Here is a 23313-nt window from a genome sequence, read left to right on the forward strand (position 1 = left end):
TACTATAGACTCCCCCTTTTATGTCCGTTAGCATTTGCTTTATGTATTGAGGTGCTCCTATGTTGGGTGCATAAATATTTATAATTGTTATGTTTTCTTCTTGAATTGTTCCCTTGATCATTATGTAGTGTCCTTCCTTACCTCTCTTGTAATGTTCTTTAAAGTCTATTTTATCTGATATGAGTATTGTTACCCCAGCTTTCCTGTGATTTCCATTTGCACAGGGTATCTTTTTCCATTCCCTCACATTCAGTCTGTATGTGTCCCTAGGTCTGAAGTGGGTCTCTTGTAGACAGCATATATATATGGTTCTTGTTTTTGAATCCATTCAGCCAGTCTATGTCTTTTGGTTGGAGCATTTAATCTGTTTACATTCAAGGTCATTATCGATTTGTATGTTCCTATTACCATTTTCTTAACTGATTTGAGTTTGTTTTTGTGGGCCTTTTTCTTCACTTGTGTTTCCTGCCTAGAGAAGTTTCTTTAGCATTTGTTTTAAAGTTGGTTTGGTGGTGCTGAATTCTCTTAACTTTTGCTTGTTTGTAAAGCTTTTAATTTCTCCATTGAATCTGAATGAGATTCTTGCTGGTTAGAGTAATCTTCATTGTAGGATTTCCCTTTCATCACTTTAAATATATCCTGCCACTCCTTTCCGGTCGGCAGAGTTTCTGCTGAAAAATTAGCTGATAACCTTATGGGGATTCCTTTGTATGTTATTTGTTGCTTTTCCCTTGCTGCTTTTAATATTTTTTCTTTGAATTTAATTATTTGTTAGTTTAATTAATACATGTCTTGGTGTGTTTCACCTAGAGTTTATCCTGTATGGTACTCTCTGTGCTTCCTGGACTTGTGTGGCTATTTCCTTTCCCATGTTAGGGAAGTTTTTGACTATAATCTCTTCAAATATTTTCTCAGACCCTTTCTCTCTATCTTATTCTTCTGTGACCCCTCTAATCTGAATGTTGGTGTATTTAATGTTGTCCCAGAGGTCTTTGGGACTCAATTATTATCAATTATTATCCTCAATTATTATCCTCAATTATTTTCATTTTTTTTTCCTTATTCTACTCTTTGGCAGTTATTTCCACCAGTCTAGGACTGGAGTTGGCAGGCAGTTGGGTAGAGCTGGGTCTTGGTGCCAAGATGAGGACCTCCAGGAGACCTCACTCTGATTAATATTCCCTGGGGTCTGAGGTTGTCTATTTGTCCAGCGGTTTGGACTCAGCACACCCACCACCGGAGTTCAGGCCAAACCCCCGTCCTGAGAACCAAGATCCTGCAAGCCCCACAGAACAGCCAAAGGAAAAAAAAAAGGAGTAGTACAATAACAAAGCATAAATATGAAATAAAATTAGAAAAATAAAAACTTTATTAGAAAAAGTAAAAATATAAATGAAACAACAGAACCTCAACCTAAAAAAAACAGAAGTCAGAAAAGGTCTTTTCTGTGGGGGGTGGAGCTTAGGTGGGGGTGCGGCTTAGGCAGGGCAAGGTTTAGGGTGGGTGAGGCCTAGGCTCAGGACCTACACAGCTGGAAAAGGCAGCATGGCCAGAGGGGGCCTCAGAGTGCAAACTGAAGAGATAAGGCCCTGGGTGGGCATGTGGGGGGGTGAAGGGTGTGGGGGGTTTAGGCTCAGCATGGCTGAAGGGAGCCTCAGAGGGTGGAAGATTAGGCCTGGGACCTCACCAGGGGCCCAAGTGGGCAGAGGAAACTCTGGCCACATTCCTTTCTGATCCTCCACTCTCCCGAGGGCCTCTCTCCATTCCTGTTGGCCCCTTCACTGTGGTTGGGCTCGTCCTGAGCATGGAAACCCCCCCTCCCGCAGCCACCCCTCAGGGGCACTGGTCCCATCCATCCAGCCTCTACTTTTCCTCCCCCTTCCCTGCCCACAACATCTAACCCAGTCACTCAGGGGTTCCTCCCATCCCCTTAGGTGTCCATGGTCCCCCACCAGTGCCTGGTAGGTGCCCTAGTTGTGAGGAGATGTGAACTCCACGTCCTCCTAGTCCTCCATCTTGACTCTGCCACCTGAGAGCAGGAAATGATTTTAAAGTTAGTAAAACCAAGGGGCAAGTTTTATTTTGCCATCTATGAAATGAAGATAATAATAATAACAGCCTCTCAGAGTTGTTGGGAAGATTCCATATAAACATTTAGTACAGTATTGGCACAGCATAAGTGATCAATAAGTGGTGGTTATATTAATATCATGATAGTTATCATTATTTCTATTTTTAGATATGGATGCACAAGGAAGAATCTAAGGTAACTCCTATGTTTTCAATTTGAATGACTGCATGGATAGTAGTAAATTCACTGTAATGTCAAGCAGGCAGAAGAAGCAGATTGAGAGGGTAAGATAAAGAGCTCATTTTATAAATGATGAGCTTGAGATACCCATGAGACATTAAGTGGTGATGTCCAAAAGGCAGTTCAAAGTAGGAGTTTTGATATTAGGAGAGATTTTCAAGTATAGACAGTATTGGGAATATGGAAAAGAAATGTAAGATGTAATGATATGAGACGGAATCATGTATAAATGTTTAAGGATTTTGTAGAAGAGAAATCCATGAAGGAGAATCAAAAGAAACAGGCAAGAAGATACAAGGAGAACCAAAAGAGAGGAATACCAGGAAAGACGAGGTAACAGAATTTCCAACAGCAAACTGTCAACAGTATCAAATGCAAGATAAATTCAGATAGTGAGTATAATATGTCTGTTGAGTTTAACAATATGAATATCACTTATGACTATTACAGTAATGAAATGCCTATTTAATAAATACTACAAAGTATATATAATGCCAGCTAAGCCTATATTTGAATGCTGTCATTTTAAATTATGATAATAGTGCCTGGTCTAATTGATATAATGAACAAATACACTAATGTTATAAACACAAAAAATGCATTGATATATAGGTATATCATGATTATAAATATATAAATAATTTTGGGTATAGTTCTTAGACTTACCACCAATTCCCAGAAACTCAAAATTTTCTCTGTAAAAGATTTTAAGTAAAAACAATAGAAGTCAACTTGAAAGAATAAAAATGTGTTCATGTTGACAGTGTTTACAGTGAAACAAATAATATAGCTGATATGCAAGTTCTTTAAGCTTTCCATATTTTCTATATATTGAATGCTACCCTACTTTCTGAATGTTTCCTTGAACAAAGAACTTCTGATTCCATGAATCAGAAATATAGCTAACTTATGGTGTATCTTATAAAGACCATCCTAAAGTAAATGTGCCACCAGCTTCATTCAACAAGTGAGTTTACTTAAGCTACTAAGAAAAATATATTCCCATGTTGCAGACACTATTCAGGTCTTTTATTAACATCTATTATCAATCTTCCAAACAGTACCTCACGGCCAGTGGTATTAAACCAAATTTAAAGGTGAATAATTGAAGTTTAGTGGGGTTATGTAACTTGTCCAAGGACACAAAGCTAGCAAGTAACAGAATGAAGATTCTGACACCAAAGCTCATGCTTTTCCCCACTATACTCTAATATTATCACTACTCCTGAACAATCAGAAGTAAGAGATGTTTTTTACATGCCAGTATACTTGAGAAAGATATCTCTACTCTTTCTTTTCCTTACTGCTAAGACGGTTTCTTCTCTCAAACCCAACCTTTGTGAGAATAGCTCTATTTGTATTATCACTTAGTCTTCTGTAAGTTGCCTCTTTATATCCTTGGCTTACTTGGTTTTGTTTTTCTTTTTTTTCTGGTGAAAGTTCTTTATGTATTTTGGATACCAATCTTATATGTATAATATATTGCACAAATTTCTTTTACCAGAATAGTACATATCTTTCAACTTTAGGTCTTGGTCATGTAGACTTTATTTTTATAAGCTCAAAAGTATCTATCTATTTCTTTATAATTTTACTTTCCTGTGCCTTGCATAAGAAATTCAACCCTATTCCAAAGCCAATAACATATTTATTTTTTATTTATTTTCATAGCTTAAATTTTTAATTTGTTTGCATGTTTAAGTCTTTACTCCATCTAAAAGGTTTTTAAAAATAATTTGAGATGGGGTGCTCTTTGTCATACAACTCTATTGATTGAATAGGCCCTACTATTCCTACTATTTTATAATACAAACTCTGTCATAGATCAAGCTTCCTTATATAAACAGCCTTGTTTCTGAGTTCCAGTTTGTCCATTTAGACTATTTGCCTATTCTTATTCAAGTGCCATTCTATTTTAATCACTATTCTATAAATAAAAATTATTAGCTGAAATACAAGTTTCTATAAAATAAACATATACCTACTCATTATTCTTCTTCAAAGTAGGCTTAGCTATTTTTGACCCTTTGCTTTTCTACATGAATTTTACAATTAGCTTATCAAGTTCTATGAAAAGAATTTGACAAGGATAATGATAGGAATTGTATTAAAGGGTGATTTTGGGAGAACTGACATCTTTATAATATTGAGCTTTCACTTCCAAAAACATAGTTTGAATCTCATTTTATCAGATTATCCCTCAACTATCTCTCATTATTGATGTTATCTCTGTACTCCTCTGTCATTCCTTCTCATTTTTCAATGATTGCTGTTCAGACCTCACTGACATTTCTCCAATATATACAGAGACAATATTTCCAACACTCTGGGTACTTTGAGTTCCTCCTCTCCAATATCTTATCTTCCATTATATACCTCTAGCTGCTCCCATAGTCATACTATACACCTTGATATTTCCAATAGTTACAATAATTGTAATTCCTTCAATTTTCTTTTAGTCATTCTACTACCTAATACAAACTCTTTGCAGCTTATTCACTATCGTATACTAACCACTGACTTCATAAGAATCTCCAACAGGAGTAAATAAAAATCCCTGTTTGCCTAGAAAAGTTCTAGTTTATGCCTGTTGTCCAGTTGTAATTATTAGAGCATCTTTCACTCTCAAAATTGACTGATTGGATATAAAAATTGACATTGGATGGTATAGTTATGCTACTTTCAATGCACTGATCTATCGTATTTTTACTACCCTTCACCTTTTCATGATTCCCCGTCCCCTTACTGTATTCTTTCTTGTCTAAGTTTGCTTGCATGCATCCTGGACTCTCTCAACTTTCTCTTATTTTGTGGTCTGTATTGCAAAAAAAACACAACCATGATCTGCTTCCAGCCATAATGGATTGTCTGGTAATAAATTTACCCTCCCTCCATAAATAACTAGAGTGCTGGACCAAAACATATAAACTATTTTTTTAAGACAGTGGACAGTAGGCAACTCATGATTGATCCCCGAGAGGGAGAAATAAGGTAAGGCTTTGATCACTAAAGATTTCTGTCTGGAGGCACATTCTGAACTATGATGCAAGGCAAAGGAGCTCATGAAAAATGTGGATACCTCACTGAGTTAAACAGAAATTGGAGTTTACAGAGTTGAGTTGGTGATGATGTGGCTGGAATTACAGAATAGAGAGCACTGCAGAAGACAAAACTATGCACAGAAAAACTCCAGAAACTGACATAGGGCTCAACTTGATTCTTTGGCTGAATGCAAAGTTGTACATACATAAGGTAAGACTCCATGAGAATAAGCAAAGAACAATTACTAGGAAGTGGTAGAACAATTCCAAGAACTCACGCAGAGCTGGGAGACATTCACACCCAAAAAAATCATAATACTTCACTAGAGACTCCAGAAGTATCACATCTTAGTAGCAGAGTTAAACTGGCCCTAAAGTTCAGGCTACTCTAGACCTGCCTTAGTAATACTTAAAAGCAAGCCTTGATGTTCACAATGGAGTAACTGGTTCCACATCTACCTAATACCATAAACAACTAAAAAACTGAATAAAATATTTGAAATAGATATTTTCAGACACTGGACAATTAGCATCACAAAGGTGGGATCCCTAATAGAAGGCAAACAAATGAGATAATTCCTATGATAACTCTAGCTTTCAAGACACAGGGATGGGAGATGTTCTAATTGTAACCAGACAGATTAAAAAGACCCCTTTGAACACCTGGAGCACTCAGTAAATACTCCAGAAGGGTCATGTCTGGACCCAGAAAGACCCAACAAACATCACTACATTAGGCCTGAACTAAGAAAACTTTAAATAAGCCTATGTGTATCGTTGAGGGCAAAGAGAAAGACATAATATATAAAAGAATTAATTAAACAGTATATTATAAAGTGATAGTTTCTAACAGAAAAAGTAGAACAGAGTATGTGGGGTGTGTGGAGGAGGACAAAATGAATAGTCACTAAGGTTGGCCTCATAGAGAAGGTGGCATTTGAGCAAAGACAAAGGAAGTAAAGAAATTTGTTATACAAATATCTGGTAGAAAGGGCAAATGGAAATAGTCATTGCCCTAAACCCTAAGCCAATGGTCTAAGGTGGAAACATACATGGCTTGAGGTACAGCAAAGAAGCCAGAGCTGTGTGGACAAGGCAGAAATTAGTAGGAAATGTGGTCAAAGAAGTGCGTATGTTCTAGGGTAGGATAGGTGGGTTGGACCAATGATTTTGCAGGATCTAGTGGGCCATTTTAGAGATATCATCTTTTATGCTGAGATGCAAAAATTATTTAGAGGAGTTTAACAGCGTAATCATATGATATGACCTACATCATAAAATTACTCCCATTTCCATGTTAAGAGTACACATTAAAGACAGGGTAGCCTAGAATATAAACAGGGAGCCAGTTAGAAGACTTTTATCACAGACATAGAAAGTAATTGGCAGAGTTAGGCCTGGAATTCAGGCATGTCTAATATAGAGTACATATTCATAATGATTACAATTTGCTTGATGATGATGATTATGTTGATGATGATGATGATGATGATGATATTTTCCAATAGCAGATTTGAAAGAAGAAGAAAGAAGATGAAGAAAAGGACTAGAAGAAGGAGAAAGAGAAGGAAGAAGAGCAGAACAAAAACAGTAGTAATAATCTAGTAATAATTTGTTGTGGTAGCTTTTCCTTTTGCTGTTTTTAGCCTTATTTCTACTGTTGAAGTGTTTTAGTAAAAACAATAGCTATCAAGTAGTGAATCTCTATTATCTATCTACCAAACACCATGGTAGGCTCTTTAGCTGAATTTTCCCATTTAATATGCACAACGCTCACATGAAATAGTATTATCATCTTTGCTTTACAGATGGAAAACTGAGGTGCCAAGAGATTAATTTAACCAATCAATGGTAAAACAGCTCATAAGTATGACTCAGTATATAAACCCAAGTCTGTTTGAATCCATTGTCCTGTGATCTTTCTACCATGATATGTTGCCTCTGTTTACTGTCAAGTCTGGCCATAGCCAGGATGAAGTTTTACTGAGACAGAAATCTCCAGGATGGAGACTAAAGCAGCAGCAAACTCTTGGAATTTTTAAAGTCCAATTCAGACATGTCATATATAAAAGTGTGTGTGCGCACGTGTGCATGTGTGTGTTTAAGCTACATTACTGTTTATAATAATGTGAGAAATATTTCATTGTTAAAAAAAAAACTTAAAAAAAAATTCACATTATATACCTCAGAGGAAACTCTGTTGGCACACCCAGACAAAACAGGATTGATGAATTAAGAAAGAGTCAAAATGATAAATAGGTATGTTTTGTTGTCTCACGTTGTTACTGGAATGCAGTTAATTACTTTATGACTAGAGGCCTGAAACATTGCATTATATTCAAAGTAAGAGAGAAAAAAGAAACAATTTATTCTAAATGTATGAACTTCTGACTTCATTAAACATTTCAAAACAAGAAATTAAAGAAAAAGCATCTCACTGACTGCTGATAGGACAGAAAAAATACTATAAATTATCTGGCAGCAATTTAGAAATATGAATAAAGAGTTTTTAAAATATTAATATACTTTGCCCATCAATTTCCCTCAAGGAATTTATCCTAAGGAAGCAAAATGAAATCTGGGTAACACTTCATGCACAAAGATGTTTACTACAGTGTTATTTATAACAACTGATAATGGAAAATAATCTTTATGCCCAAGATTTAATGAAATGGTCCAATAGTATATAGCCATTGTGCAGCCATGTTTATGAGGTTTTTAATGACTGAAAATTGCTTGTGATACCATTTAGCTTCCTTGTAAGTAAGATATAAAAATGTATATATGGTACAAATTTAATTATGTTCCAAAACTAAAATAGAAAATAAATAAGCCTAGAAGTAAATATGCCAAAAGTTAATAGTATTTGCTTCTAGGTAGTAAGATTATGGGTGTGTGTTTCGGGGGATGGGGGGGGCATGTGCTTTTTCTCTGCTTCTAATAATTATCTATATTTTCCAAATTTTCTACAGTGAGCATTGGATACTTTTATAATCAGAAAGGGGAAAAAATTAACTCCAAGAGATAAAAATATTATAAAGGAAAGAAAACAGTTTCAACAGTCCAGGCACATAATTTTATTTCTTCTTATTGGTTGAAGTTTTATCATATTTAAATAGAAAGATTTGTTTTCACATCACATGAGTGTTCTGCTGCATCAATGATAAATTTCCACATAAGAATATTTAATATAGGTTTTTCATAGAGAAAATTACTTTTCAATAAAGATACCAGGATGTTTAGTTATCATAGATTCTTACAAATGTACTATTTAACAACTACTTCAGGGGGTTAATATATCGGTCCTGGAATACAGCACCATATGTTCCAAGCTTTTATCACTTTCTAAAAACATAAGGAAGATAACCCAAAAGCTAGACCTGTTTATACAGTATATTTGATGCTTTGATTTTTAGTGGAGTCAGCCTTTGATGACTAATATTTATTTGCCCGCTAGTACCAAACCCTAAATAAGGCTCCTGACTAGATTACATTCATGAAGGTCTCATTTTAAAGGAAATTGGAGAGATGGAAAAAGATTACAGGAAGAGACATCATAAAAACAGCCCTCACAAGTCAAACTTAATAGTAAAACCATTCTTTTTCATGTAGGCAACCATGAAAACAAATATCCTGTGAGCTAGAGATATGTATTATATCTTTCCAGCAGATCTTTATGCCTTCTTGAGACAGATTTCCATAACTATATAATGTGATTACAGTTGATGAAGCAATGGCCCACAGAAAGAGGCTGATAAAGCATCAGCTCCAGGAAATCAGATAAACATGTTCAGGATTTCTAATTGTAACAAGGGTAGGATAACACTGGATATGAAGCTAGAACTCAGACAGACCGAGCAAATATTGGTTCCCTCAACTTTAAAAATAAGTATCCATAAAACAGCACCAACTCTCTTATTAGAATAATAACTTGGAACATATTCATGTTACTTCCTTAATTGATAGAGAAGATTCAAAAGAGACTGTATGACTTTAACATGTAGTATGAAAATCATAACACCCTGGAAGAGACATTTTAAGCAACAAAATGAATATACCTGTAAGCAAACTAGAAGAGCAAAGAACAACAAACTTTGAAATGTATGACCTACTTGCCCAAAAGACTATCCCAGGTCATATATAACTTAAGAAACACATTTTCCTAACACTCGAGCCATCCCACTGCTCTGCAACCCCCGCACCTGACTATAGGAGCTATATAAGGATAGTCTTTATGAGAGACTAACATGAAAGAAAAACTAGACTAGGAATTCAACATGGCCCAAAGTTAAAAAAAAAAAAACAACACTATAATTTCAGAGTTTCTGTTAGGTCTCTACTTATCAGAGGATATAAGACCCTGTTCCTTGAAAAGTAATAGGTCTCATTTCTTAGGAGTTAGTGGATTCCTGGTTACAGTAGGCAAGTTGAAAGGTATGTATGCATGTGCTGTGCATAAACAGGAAAAGAGTAATCCCCTTTATGAATTTAGAAATCCTGGCAGATTATACTGCTTTAAAGAAAATGTTTCCTGGGGCTTCCCTGGTGGCACAGTGGTTGAGAGTCCGCCTGCCGATGCAGGGGACACGGGTTCGTGCCCCGGTCTGGGAAGATCCCACATGCCGCGGAGCGGCTGGGCCCGTGAGCCATGGCTGCTGGGCCTGCGCGTCCAGAGCCTGTGCTCCGCGACGGGAGAGGCCACAGCAGTGAGAAGCCCACGTAATGCAAAAAAAAAAAAAAAAAAAAAGAAAATGTTTCCTTTCCTTAATATGAATTGACTATACTGCCTCAGAATTACTGTTTGTTTTTCAGTGGTGTGTGTATGTGACAATTGTAAGTTACTGACATGAGACAGGCACACCAACAGAAGAATGAGGGGTTGTATGCTTACCTCATGGTAGCAGAGAGATCTTCATAGGGAACCCAAACTTGGAGTGCCAAGATTCAGTCTTGTACATGTGGCTAAAGCCTCCTGTTGTGAGTTATACTCTCAAGCGTCAGTAACATAGACTTTGGAAAAAGCACTTTGAGGATCATTGATTGTCTTGCTGGAATAAGAGGGACAATCCTAGGGACAGGTGAAGCCCTGTAGGCAAAGTGTAGGTTTCCCAAAGGTGGTTTCAGGGAAGGAATATTATTCTTACTATGAAAAACTGAAAAAGGAATTCCCTCATGGGAGAGTAAGTCAAACTAAGAAGCAAAGCAAGGAACTAAAGTTTGTCCTAGAGCAACAATCTGTGTGAGGTTTAACTTTTTTCCCACTGTCCTAAATTGCTATATCATATATAGCTAACCATGTTCAAAGCTCTCTCATATATTTAATTCCTTCTAGTTAGGCCTAAACGTCAGTAAACATTACATACACCCAGTCCTGTGTCAGTGGTGTTGTAGAAAATTAAAAGAATCGGTAGTAAAGTGAAGTGGTTGTTCCTGAACCCCTCTTCTGCTGAAGCCAGCATGCCAGGAACAGCATTGTGTCAAGGACAAATGAGGGTCCCTAAATTCCAGGCACTGACCACTGCCTACCTAACACATGACTCAAGTTGCAGCTGAAAGAAACAGAGAGAAGCAAGCAACCAGGTGAAAGAGCAAGCAGAATAGATTGACTTGGGAAGGGAAATTAAACAAACTCCTCACTTTCTCCCAAATATGCTAGAAAAAAATGACCCTGAAGGAAGAAGGCAGATGTTAGATTATAGGGCTATGCTTCATCTGCTTAAAAGAATCCTATCACTATGTGTACAAAGCTTGTGCAAAGTCTTCCAGAATCAGCTGTCTCAATATAATAATGATAACTGATTTCTTAGGGTTAGCTTTTTATTAATGTTTTTCAAAGCATATGTCGTTAGTTCTCTCTATCTTCATCAATACTTTTATTCAAAACAGATTTGAACAGGATTATAAAAACATATACTGTTATGTTAGAAAATGTAGATGAAGTAATCATGGTTAAAGATAAATAAATACTATCAGAATAACAGAAAAGTTAGTATACAAGAACACAAGCAAAAAAGCTTTCCAGAGTCATTATATTGGGCCATAAAATTGGCTCAGAGTTTTCCAGCAGCCAAAGCAAAGGGAAAAAGTAGGATGAGTTACAAGAATCATATTGTTTTTAAGATAGAAACACCTTGTTATATAGGAGAAGAAAAGCTTTTTCTGAAACTGAGGCCTGTGGAAAAAATAAAATACAGAACAGCACTCTATAATAAACATAATAGCAAGTCACTTGCAATGGTTCCTTATAGTGTCCCCCAAGGAAGCCTAGCATATAATGCCAATGCTTCCATCGGTAAAGAACACTTTGAGTTCTCAGATAATCTATTTGTTTTTTTCATAACCATCATATAACAAAAGTCAGCATATTATACCTGTTACTCTCTATCTCTTAAAATAAAATGATATCACTACAGCACATATACAAGAATATATTCCTAATATGGTCATTATTTTGATATTACTAAAATAACACAAAAGTATAATCTTCCTACCAAAACCACATTGAAGGTATCCACTATTTCTCTCACCTGTGATTCTTTCACGTTCTCAACAGTAAAGTTGAACCAGACTCGGAAGCGTGGATTACAGGTATCCGGCCTAATGAATAAATCATACTCAAACTCAGAGACCTGGTCCACCCGTCCAAGGTTACCTGTTAATAAAAATTAAGAGAACTGAGTTTTAATAGAAGTTCATGAAGCTCAATGGTATATACATTTAAATATTATGAGCTCTGCCAATGACATTTGTAATCATTCAGTACTTATAGGTTCATTTTTCACAATCTGCAGGGCTGCCAACTCTGAATGTAGTCCAGAAAGAGGAGGTTTTCAGCTAGTCTAGGCTGTGGTACAAGCAACTCTTCCTATCGTTATGACCTAGCAGATCTATTTGTGCAACAAGTATCTTTGACAGATTGGGATGCTGTATAGAGCATGTGGCAAGCCCCTGTAAACCAAGTAAGAATAACAACCAAACTTCAGTTTCCTAGTTAGAAAAACAAAGATGATAATACCTCATGTATTTTGTATTAAGTATTATGGTATACAAATTACCTCTAATATATTTGATCTTGTTTAATTCTCACAACACGGCTATGCAGTTTGTACTGTGCTTGGTGTATTTCCGAACTTCTATCAGAACATGTTAAAGAATATATAAAGCAGAGTAAGGTTTAAACAAAAATTAAAAGTAGTTGCTACATAACAGTAATAATGGTAAAGTCGCAAACAGCCATGAAATTAATTTCCATTTCCTCCACCAACAGAACAGGCATATCAAAAATGTATTAACTTAGATGTGAGTCCCATTCTTTGTCTCTCCTCTTTCTGCCTGATATTCTAATGAGTGGTAAATTGCCCAAAATGTTAACAGTGGGATGGGATAAAAACAAAAACTAAGGCTTGTGAATTCCCAAACCAGATAATCTACAACTAAAGAAGAGTACACACGACTAAAGAAAGCAACAAAGCAATTGATTGAGAAGTCAGTATAGTATTGCGCTTGAAGAGCACAGCAACATCCTACTTTTAACAGTAAGGTCCTTCTGTATAGCACAGGGAACTATATTCAATATACTGGGATAAACCATGATGGAAAAGAATATAAAAAAGAATGTATATACGTATATAACTGAGTCACTCTGCTGTACAGCAGAAATTAACACAACACTGTAAGTCAACTATGCTTCAATTAAAAAAATATTTTTAATAATTCCATAAGTCATCCCCCCAAAATGAGCTCTAGCCTATCTTTCTCCAAAAGAACACTCAGAATTAAACTTTAACCTATATTCACCAAGTTTTAAATTATTTCTTTTACTAGTTCTACTGGCATGTCACTTGTTTTTCTGAGCAACAGTTGTAGTAGATGCAGTACTAGCCTGGGAATCATCAGACCTGAATTTGAGCTCAATTGACTCACTGTGCAACAATGGCCTCATTGTTGCAATATTCTGCAATACTCTGCAATATTCTCATTTTGTAGATGAGGCCTCTCAGGGCCTCATTTGCAAAATGAGAATATTGAGTTACCTAACTTCTAAGGTTCCTTTCAGCTGTAACATTCTTTGGCTGCCTGATTCTAGGATTGATCAGGCAGTGATCCAAGACAATAAGAGAACCCTTCCTTCAAAATCAAATCAATTAAACTTAGGGTGATTTTTGTCTGCTCTCATTAAAATGTGGGTGGAGAAACCAAACATTCCTCCTTCCAGAACCAGAACAATCAGTTACCTCAAGTTAAGTACATAAATATTTTAAAAAATGCATTGATGGGAAAATACAAATAAGAGCTAATCAGGATGAAAAACTTTTAATTTTTCTAGTTTCAATTTTCTTCAGAATTTCCAAGGAGATTCTTCAATGAAATAGTCCTTTCAAATATTATCCTCCAAAAATATTTACTAGGCTTCTGTTGTAGAGGGCAAAACACTTATTACATGAGAGCACTAAAGTTGAAATCAGAAGATCTAGACTCAAGTTTTATCTCTGTCACTTACTGACTGACCTTGGAAAATTCACTTAACCTCTATCAACCTCTGCTTTTTCAACTATAAAGTAAGAATCATATAAATAGAAATATGAATATTTATCTCTAGGTTAATTAATATGAACATTAATTTTAACTAGTATATAACTGATATTAACACGAATTTTCAATAGAAAATTAACATTTTCTGAGCATTTCTACATGCCACATAGTGTCCCAAATGCTAGACATACTAACCTATTTAATTCTCACAACAACACCCACGTGGTAGAAACCATTACTATTCCCATTTTACATATGAAAAAAAACAAGGGACGAAGATATAAAATAACTTATCCAAAGCTATACAGCATGTAAGCAAGTATGAGTCAGCTGGGATTTGAATTCAAACAATATCTCTCTAGCCACTAGACAACAGCTTCTACTAAAAAAGCTGGTTGGAAGAATATAAAGATAATACACACTGAAGGTACAATATAAGTTATAATCCTTAATAAAAACTTACTATCCTTAAAACAACAAAAAGTGAAAAAGCCACTATTTTCTTGACTTCTAAAATTTCATGGTTGAAAAATTAAACATTAATATACATTTCAACGTTCAAAGGAAAGAAGATTTTTATTTTGTTTTTAATTCTGGAGCACTATAAATGGATTCTGACTAATAATAACATGTCTTAAAATTGTTGCTATATATTGTGTCTAATAATAATGCACCACATGTGTCTTAAAATTTATAGTTTCAAAGTTATTTCAGATCCTTTATATTACTAAAGCCTCACCATGACCCCATAATGAGTAAACTGAGACTCAGGAATGTTTAGTGCTTGCTTAAGTTCATGCTTTAAAGCACCACGGCGAGACCTTGAAACAAAGACTTCTGACTCCATTGTGTTATGCTTTGGAATATACCATAGCTACAGCCAATTCATTTCTTCAGCCATTCAATCAGTTATTCATTCAAAAAGTACTATACTATGTACTGCAAAATAGAACACATAGTAAGTCAAACAAAAACGTCTTTGCTTTCACTAAGTTTACAGTTCCAAATAATAATAAGCATCTGGTCTTTGGTCTTCTGTAACTATTCTGTTGGCCTTCTTCACCATTCCTATGACGACTATTCTCTCTGTGTGTATGCATAAAAATGCTTTCTTGTATTACCAGTAATATTTCAACAAACTGCCAATTTATGATGTTCTGAAAACAGCTATTGAAATAAGCTGACCATGCCTCTATATCATCTGGTTCCCTTCCATTTATATGAAAGGAAAGGAAAAAAAGCAAAGAATTTAAAATATAGGAAAAATACAAAAAAAATTATATGTAGATTTTAAACACAAATATATCATTAAATATGTTAAATATAAATGGACTAAATATTACAAATAGAGATAAAAATACTCTGGATAAAAAAACAACTATATATATTGCTTATAAAGACAAACTTTACATTTAAGAGCACAGAAAGACTGAAAATAAATGGTCCTTTCAACTATCATCAGCCAAAAATATTTACTGAGCTGTACGTTGTAGATGGTACAATACTTATTAATTTAATAAAAAAGTTTTAACAAGAAAGCACTATCAAAAATGAAAGCTAGACCCGGAGGAAGATGGCGGAAGAGTAAGACGCGGAGATCACCTTCCTCCCCAAAGATACATCAGAAATTCATCTACACGTGGAACAACTCCTACAGAACACCTACTGAACGCTGACAGAAGACCTCAGACCCCCCAAAAGGCAAGAAACTCCCCACATACCTGGGTAGGGCAAAAGAAATAAAGAATAAACAGAGACAATAGGGTAGGGACGGGACCTGCACCAGTGGGAGGGAGCCGTGAAGGAGGGAAGGCTTCTACACACTACAAGCCCCTTCGCGGGCGGAGACTGCAGGTGGCGGAGGGGGAAAGCTTCGGAGTAGCGGAGGACAGCACAGCAACAGGGGTGCGGAGGGCAAAGCGGAGAGATTCCGGCACAGAGGATCGGTGCCCTCAGGCACACACCAGCCCGAGAGGCTTGTCTGCTCGGCGGCCGGGGCAGGCGGGGCTCGGAGCTGAGGCTCGGGTATCGGCTTTCAGTCGGAGCGCAGGGAGAGGACTGGGGCTGGCGGCAGGAAGAGAGCCTGAAGGGGTTAGTGCACCACGGCTAGCCCAGAGGGAGTCCGGGGAAAGGGTCTGGAGCTACCGAAGAGGCAAGAGACTTTTTTCCCTTTTGTTTCCTGGTGCGCGGACCTCGGAGACGGGCGTGGGACGCTGGGGCTGCCGGCGCCGCCGCCGCCGCTGCCGCCACCGCCGCCGCCGCGGGGCCTGTGTGCGAGCGCGGGTCACTGTCCGCCCCGCCTTCCGGGGGGCCTGTGCACCCCGCCACTGCCGGGGTCCCGGGACCCGGTGACGGCTTTCCCGGGAAAGCGCACGGAGCGCCACGGGCTGCTGCAACGTCACGCCGGCCTCTGCCGCCGCAGGCCCGCCCCACACTGCGCGCCCCTCCCTCCCCTCTGCCTGAGTGAGCCAGAGCCCCCGAATCAGCGGCTCCTTTAAACCCGTCCTGTCTGAGCGAAGAACGGACGCCCTCCGGCGACCTACGCGCAGAGGCGGGGCCAGGTCCAAGGCTGAGACCCGGGAGTTGTGAGAGCAGAGACAGGGAAATCTCTCTGTGCAGCCTCGGAGGCAGCGGATAAAAGCTCCACGGTCCATTTGATGTGCCCTGCGTCTGTGGAGTGCATGAATGGACAGCGAATCATCCCAAATTGAGGAAGTGGACTTTGAGGACAAGATTTAAGACTTTCCCCCCTTTTTCCTCTTTTTACAACGAATTATCCCAAATTAAGGAGGTGGACTTAGCAAGATTTCAGACTTCTCGCCCTTTTCCTCTTTTTACAACGAATTATCCCAAATTGAGGAGGTGGACTTGGAGAGCAAGATTTTTGATTTTTCCCCCTGCTCTCTTTTTGTGAATGTGTATGTGTAATCTTCTGTGTAAGATTCTCTCTGTATAGCTTTGCTTCCACCATATGTCCCAGGGTTCTATCGGTCCGTGTTTTTTTTCAATAATTACTTTTTAATTTTAATAACGCTACTATATTTCATACTTTATTCTATTTTTACTTTACCTGCTCTTTCTTTTTTGCTACCTTCCCTTCCTCCCTCCCTCCCTCCACTCCTCCTTTCCTTCTTTCTTTTTCTTTCCTCCCTCCCTCCCACCCTTCTTCTTTCCACTTTATTTTTCTTTCCTTCCTCCCTCCCTCCTCCTGTCTTTCTTTCTTTCTTTCCTTCCTCCCTCCCTCCCTCCCTTCTTCCATTCACTCTTCCTTTTGCTTTCATTCCTCCCTCCCTCCCTCCTTTCTTTCCTTCTTTCTTTCCAGCCTTCCTCCCTCCCTCCTTTCTTTCTTTCTTCCTTCCTTCCTTTCTTCCCTTCTTCCTTTCTTTCCCTCTCTCTTTCTTTCTTCTACTAATTCTTTCTTTCTACTTTTTCTCCCTATTATTCTGAGCCAGGTGGATGAAAGGCTCTTGGTGCTGCAGCCAGGAGTCAGTGCTGTGCCTCTGAAGTGGGAGAGCCAACTTCAGGACACGGTCCACAAGAGACCTCCTAGCCCCACATAATATCAAGTAGTGAAAATCTCCCAGAGATCTCCATCTCAACACCAGCACCCAGCTTCAGTCAACGACCAGCAAGCTACAGTGCTGGTCACCCTATGCCAAGCAACTAGCAAGGCAGGAACACAACCCCACCCATTATCAGAGAGGCTACCTAAAAACATAATAAGGCCATAGGCACCCCAAAACACACCACCAGACGTGGACCTGTCCACCAGAAAGACAAGATCGAGACTCAACCACCAGAACACAGGCATTAGTCCCCCCCACCAGGAAGCCTACACAACCTACTGAAACAACCTTAGCCACTGGGGACAGACACCAAAAACAACGGGAACTACGAATCTGCAGCCTGCAAAAAGGAGACCACAAATACAGTAACATAAGCAAAATGAGAAGACAGAAAAACACACAGCAGGTGAAGGAGCAAGATAAAAACCTACCAGAACTAACAAATGAAGAGGTAATAGGCAGTCTACCTGAAAAAGAATTCAGAATAATGATAGTAAAGCTGATCCAAGATTCTATTTCCAAGATCCATAATCTTGGAAATAGAATAGACAAAATGCAAGAAACAGTTAACAAGGACCTAGAAGAACTAAAGATGAATCAAGCATCGATTAAAAACACAATAAATAAAATGAAAAATACTCTGGATGGGATCAATAGAAGAATAACTGAGGCAGAAGAACGGATAAGTGAGGTGGAAGATAAAATAGTGGAAATAACTGCTGCAGAGCAAAATAAAGAAAAAAGAATGAAAAGAAGAGAGGACAGTCTCAGAGACCTCTGGGACAACATTAAACGCACCAACATTTGAATTATAGGGGTTCCAGAAGAAGAAGAGAAAAAGGAAGGGACTGAGAAAATATTTGAAGAGATTATAGTTGAAAACTTCCCTAATATGGGAAAGGAAATAGTTAATCAAGTCCAGGAGGCACAGAGAGTCCCATACAGAATAAATCCAAGGAGAAATATGCCAAGACACATATTAAACAAACTGTCAAAAATTAAACACAAAGAAATCATATTAAAAGCAGCAAGGCAAAAACAACAAATAACACACAAGGGAATCCCCATCAGGTTAACAGCTGATCTCTCAGCAGAAACTCTGCAATCCAGAAGGGAGTGGCAGGACATAATTAAAGTGATGAAGGAGAGAAACCTGCAACCAAGATTACTCTACCCAGCAAGGATCTCATTCAGATTTGATGGAGAAATTAAAACGTTTACAGACAAGCAAAAGCTGAGAGAGTTCAGCACCACCAAACCAGCTTTACAACAAATGCTAAAGGAACTTCTCTAGGCAAGAAACACAACAGAAGGAATATACCTACAATAACGAACCCAAAGGAATTAACGAAATGGGAATAGGAACATACATATCAATAATTACCTTAAATGTAAATGGACTAAATGCTCCCACCAAAAGACACAGAGTGGCTGAATGGATACAAAAACAAGACCCATATATATGCTGTCTACAAGAGACCCACTTCAGACCTAGAGACACATACAGACTGAAAGTAAGGGGATGGAAAATGATATTACATGCAAATGAAAACCAAAAGAAAGCTGGAGTAGCAATTCTTATATCAGACAAAATAGACTTTAAAATAAAGACTACTAGAAGAGACAAAGAAGGACACTACATAATGATCAAGGGATTGAACCAAGAACAAGATATAACAATTGTAAATATTTATGCACCCAACATAGGAGCACCTCAATACATAAGGCAAATACTAACAGCCATAAAAGGGGAAATCGACAGTAACACAATCATAGTAGGGGACTTTAACACCCCACTTTCACCAATGGACAGATCATCCAAAATGAAAATAAATAAGGAAACACAAGCTTTAAATGATACATTAAACAAGATGGACTTAGTTGATATTTATAGGACATTCCATCCAAAAACAACAGAATATACATTTTTCTCAAGTGCTCATGGAACATTCTCCAGGATAGATCATATCTTGGGTCACAAATCAAGCCTTGGTAAATTTAAGAAAATTGAAATTGTATCAAGTATCTTTTCTGACCACAATGCTATGAGACTAGACATCAATTACAGGAAAAGATCTGTAAAAAATACAAACACATGCAGGCTAAACAATACACTATTCAATAACGAAGTGATCACTGAAGAAATCAAAGAGGAAATTAAAAAATACCTAGAAACAAATGACAATGGAGGCACGATGACCCAAAACCTATGGGACGCAGCAAAAGCAGTTCTAAGGGGGAAGTTTATAGCAATATAATCCCACCTTAAGAAACAGGAAACATTTCGAGTAAACAACCTGACCCTGCACCTAAAGCAATTAGAGAAAGAAGAACAAAAAACCCCCAAAGTTAGCAGAAGGAAAGAAATCATAAAGATCAGATCAGAAATAAATGAAAAAGAAATGAAGGAAACGATAGCAAAGATCAACCAAACTAAAAGCTGGTTCTTTGAGAAGATAAACAATATTGACAAACCATTAGCCAGACTCATCAAGAAAAGAAGGGAGAAGACTCAAATCAATAGAATTAGAAATGAAAAAGGAGAAGTAACAACTGACACTGCAGAAATACAAAAGATCATGAGAGATTACTATAAGCAACTCTATGCCAATAAAATGGACAACCTGGAAGAAATGGACAAATTCTTAGAAATGCACAACCTGCCAAGACTGACTCAGGAAGAAATAGAAAATATGAATAGACCAATGACAAGCACTGAAATTGAAACTGTGATTTAAAATCTTCCATCAAACAAAAGCCCAGGACCAGATGGCTTCACAGGCGAATTCTATCAAACATTTAGAGAAGAGCTAACACCCATCCTTCTCAAACTCTTCCAAACAATATCAGAGGAAGGATCACTCCCAAACTCATTCTACGAGGCCACCATCACCTTGATACCAAAACCAGGCAAGGATGTCACAAAGAAAGAAAACTACAGGCCAATATCACTGATGAACATAGATGCAAAAATCCTCAACAAAATACTAGCAAACAGAATCCAACAGCACATTAAAAGGATCATACACCATGATCAAGTGGGGTTTATTCCAGGAATGGAAGGATTCTTCAATATACGCAAATCAATCAATGTGATACACCATATTAACAAGTTGAAGGAGAAAAACCATATGATCATCTCAATAGATGCAGAGAAAGCTTTCGACAAAATTCAACACCCATTTATGATCAAAACCCTGCAGAAAGTAGGCATAGAGGGAACTTTCCTCAACATAATAAAGGCCATATATGACAAACCCACAGCCAACATTGTCCTCAATGGTGAAAAACTGAAACCATTTCCACTAAGATCAGGAACAAGACAAGGCTGCCCACTCTCACCACTCTTATTCAACACAGTTTTGGAAGTTTTAGCCACAGCAATCAGAGAAGAAAAGTAAATAAAAAGAATCCAAATTGGAAAAGAAGAAGTAAAGCTGTCACTGTTTGCAGATGAAATGATACTATACCTAGAGAATCCTAAAGATGCTACTGAAAAACTACTAGAGCTAATCAATGAATTTGGTAAAGTAGCAGGATGCAAAATTAATGTACAGAAATCTCTGGCATTCCTGTACACTAATGATGAAAAGTCTGAAAATGAAATCAAGAAAACACTCCCATTTACCATTGCAACAAAAAGAATAAAATATCTAGGAATAAACCTACTTAAGGAGACAAAAAACCTGTATGCAGAAAATTATAAGACACTGATGAAAGAAATTAAAGATGATACAAATAGATGGAGAGATATACCATGCTCCTGGATTGGAAGAATCAATATTGTGAAAATGACTCTACTACCCAAAGCAATCTACAGATTCAATGCAATCCCTATCAAACTACCACTGGCATTTTTCACAGAACTAGAACAAAAAATTTCAAAATTTGTTTGGAAAAACAAAAGACCCCGAATAGCCAAAGCAATCTTGAGAACGAAAAACGGAGCTGGAGGAATCAGGCTCCCTGACTTCAGACTATACTACAAAGCTACAGTAATTAAGACAGTGTGGTACTGGCATAAAAACAGAAAGATAGATCAGTGGATCAGGATAGAAAGCCCAGATTTAAACCCACGCACATATGGCCAACTTATCTTTGATAAAGGAGGCAGGAATGTACAGTGGAGAAAGGACAGCCTCTTCAATAAGTGGTGCTGGGAAAACTGGACAGGGACATGTAAAAGTTTGAGATTAGATCATTCCCTAACACCATACACAAAAATAAGCTCAAAATGAATTAAAGACCTAAATGTAAGGCCAGAAACTATCAAACTCTTAGAGGAAAATATAGGTAGTACACTCTATGACATAAATCACAGCAAAATCCTTTTGGACCCACCTCCTAGAGAAATGGAAATAAAAACAAAGATAAACAAATGGGACCTAATGAAACTTCAAAGCTTTTGCACAGCAAAGGAAACCATAAACAAGACCAAAAGACAACCCTCAGAATGGGAGAAAATATTTGCAAATGAAGCAACTGACAAAGGATTAATCTCCAAAATTTATAAACAGCTCATGCAGCTCAATAGCAAAAAAATAAACAACCCAATCCAAAAATGGGCAGAAGACTTAAATAGGCATTTCTACAAAGAAGATATACAGACTGCCAACAAACACATGAAAGAATGCTCAACATCATTAATCATTAGAGAAATGCAAATCAAAACTACAATGAGATATCATCTCACACCAGTCAGAATGGCCATCATCAAGAAATCTAGAAACAATAAATGCTGGAGAGGGTGTGGAGAAAAGGGAACTCTCTTGCACTGCTGGTGGGAATGTGAATTGGTACAGCCACTATGGAGAACAGTATGGAGGTTCCTTAAAAAACTAAAAATAGAACTACCATATGACCCAGCAATCCCACTACTAGGCATATACCCTGAGAAAACCATAATTCAAAAAGAGACATGTACCAAAATGTTCATTGCAGCTCTATTCACAGTAGCCCGGAGCTGGAAACAACCTAAGTGTCCATCATCGGATGAATGGATAAAGAAGATGTGGCACATATATACAATGGAATATTACTCAGCCATAAAAAGAAACGAAACTGAGCTATTTGTAATGAGGTGGATAGACCTAGAGTCTGTCATACAGAGTGAAGTAAGTCAGAAAGAGAAAGACAAATACCGTATGCTAACACATATATATGGAATTTAAAAAAAAAAATGTCATGAAGAACCTAGGGGTAAAACGGGAATAAAGACACAGACCTACTTGAGAATGGACTTGAGGATATGGGGAGGGGGAAGGGTAAGCTGTGACACAGGGAAAGAGAGGCATGGACATATATACACTACCAAACGTAAGGTAGATAGATAGTGGGAAGCAGCCGCAGAGCACTGGGAGATCAGCTCTGTGCTTTGTGACCGCCTGGAGGGGTGGGATGGGTAGGGTGGGAGGGAGGGAGATGCATGAGGGAAGGGATGTGGGAACAGATGTATATGTATGACTGATTCACTTTGTTATAAAGCAGAAACTAATAAAAAAATAAAAAATAAAAAATAAAAAAAATAAAAAAATTAATAAAAAATGAAAGCTAATGTAGCTATATTTATCTCAGACTAGGTAGGCTTTAAATCAAGAAATGTTACTAGAAATGAACAGAGATATTTCATGATGCAAAAAAGGTAAGCCCAGCAACAAGATACAAAAATCTTAAAAGTATATACAACTAACAATAGATCTTCAAAATATATAAGTAAAATTTGACAAAATAAAAGAAGATAGAGACAAATTTAGAAAAATAGTGAGAAATTTTAACATACCAATACCATAAACTGAGAAAAACCAAGATAATATTCAGAAAGGATTTAGACAATTTGAAAATGTGATTTAAAAGGATATCTAGT

General features: G+C 37.4%; 1 protein-coding gene across 1 annotated transcript in view; it reads right to left on the reverse strand.

The window, feature by feature from the left end:
* Positions 1 to 23313, reverse strand: part of AGBL4 (AGBL carboxypeptidase 4) — a gene marked incomplete at both ends in the record, with an annotated part of 1416455 nt that overhangs the window by 1135115 nt on the left and 258027 nt on the right. The window contains 1 exon segment of the mRNA XM_079697489.1: positions 11880 to 12004. Coding sequence (XP_079553615.1) covers positions 11880 to 12004 — 125 coding nt within the window.

The sequence above is a fragment of the Hyperoodon ampullatus genome (genome assembly GCF_949752795.1).
Source record: "Hyperoodon ampullatus genome assembly, chromosome: 2".
Lineage (NCBI taxonomy): Eukaryota > Metazoa > Chordata > Mammalia > Artiodactyla > Ziphiidae > Hyperoodon > Hyperoodon ampullatus.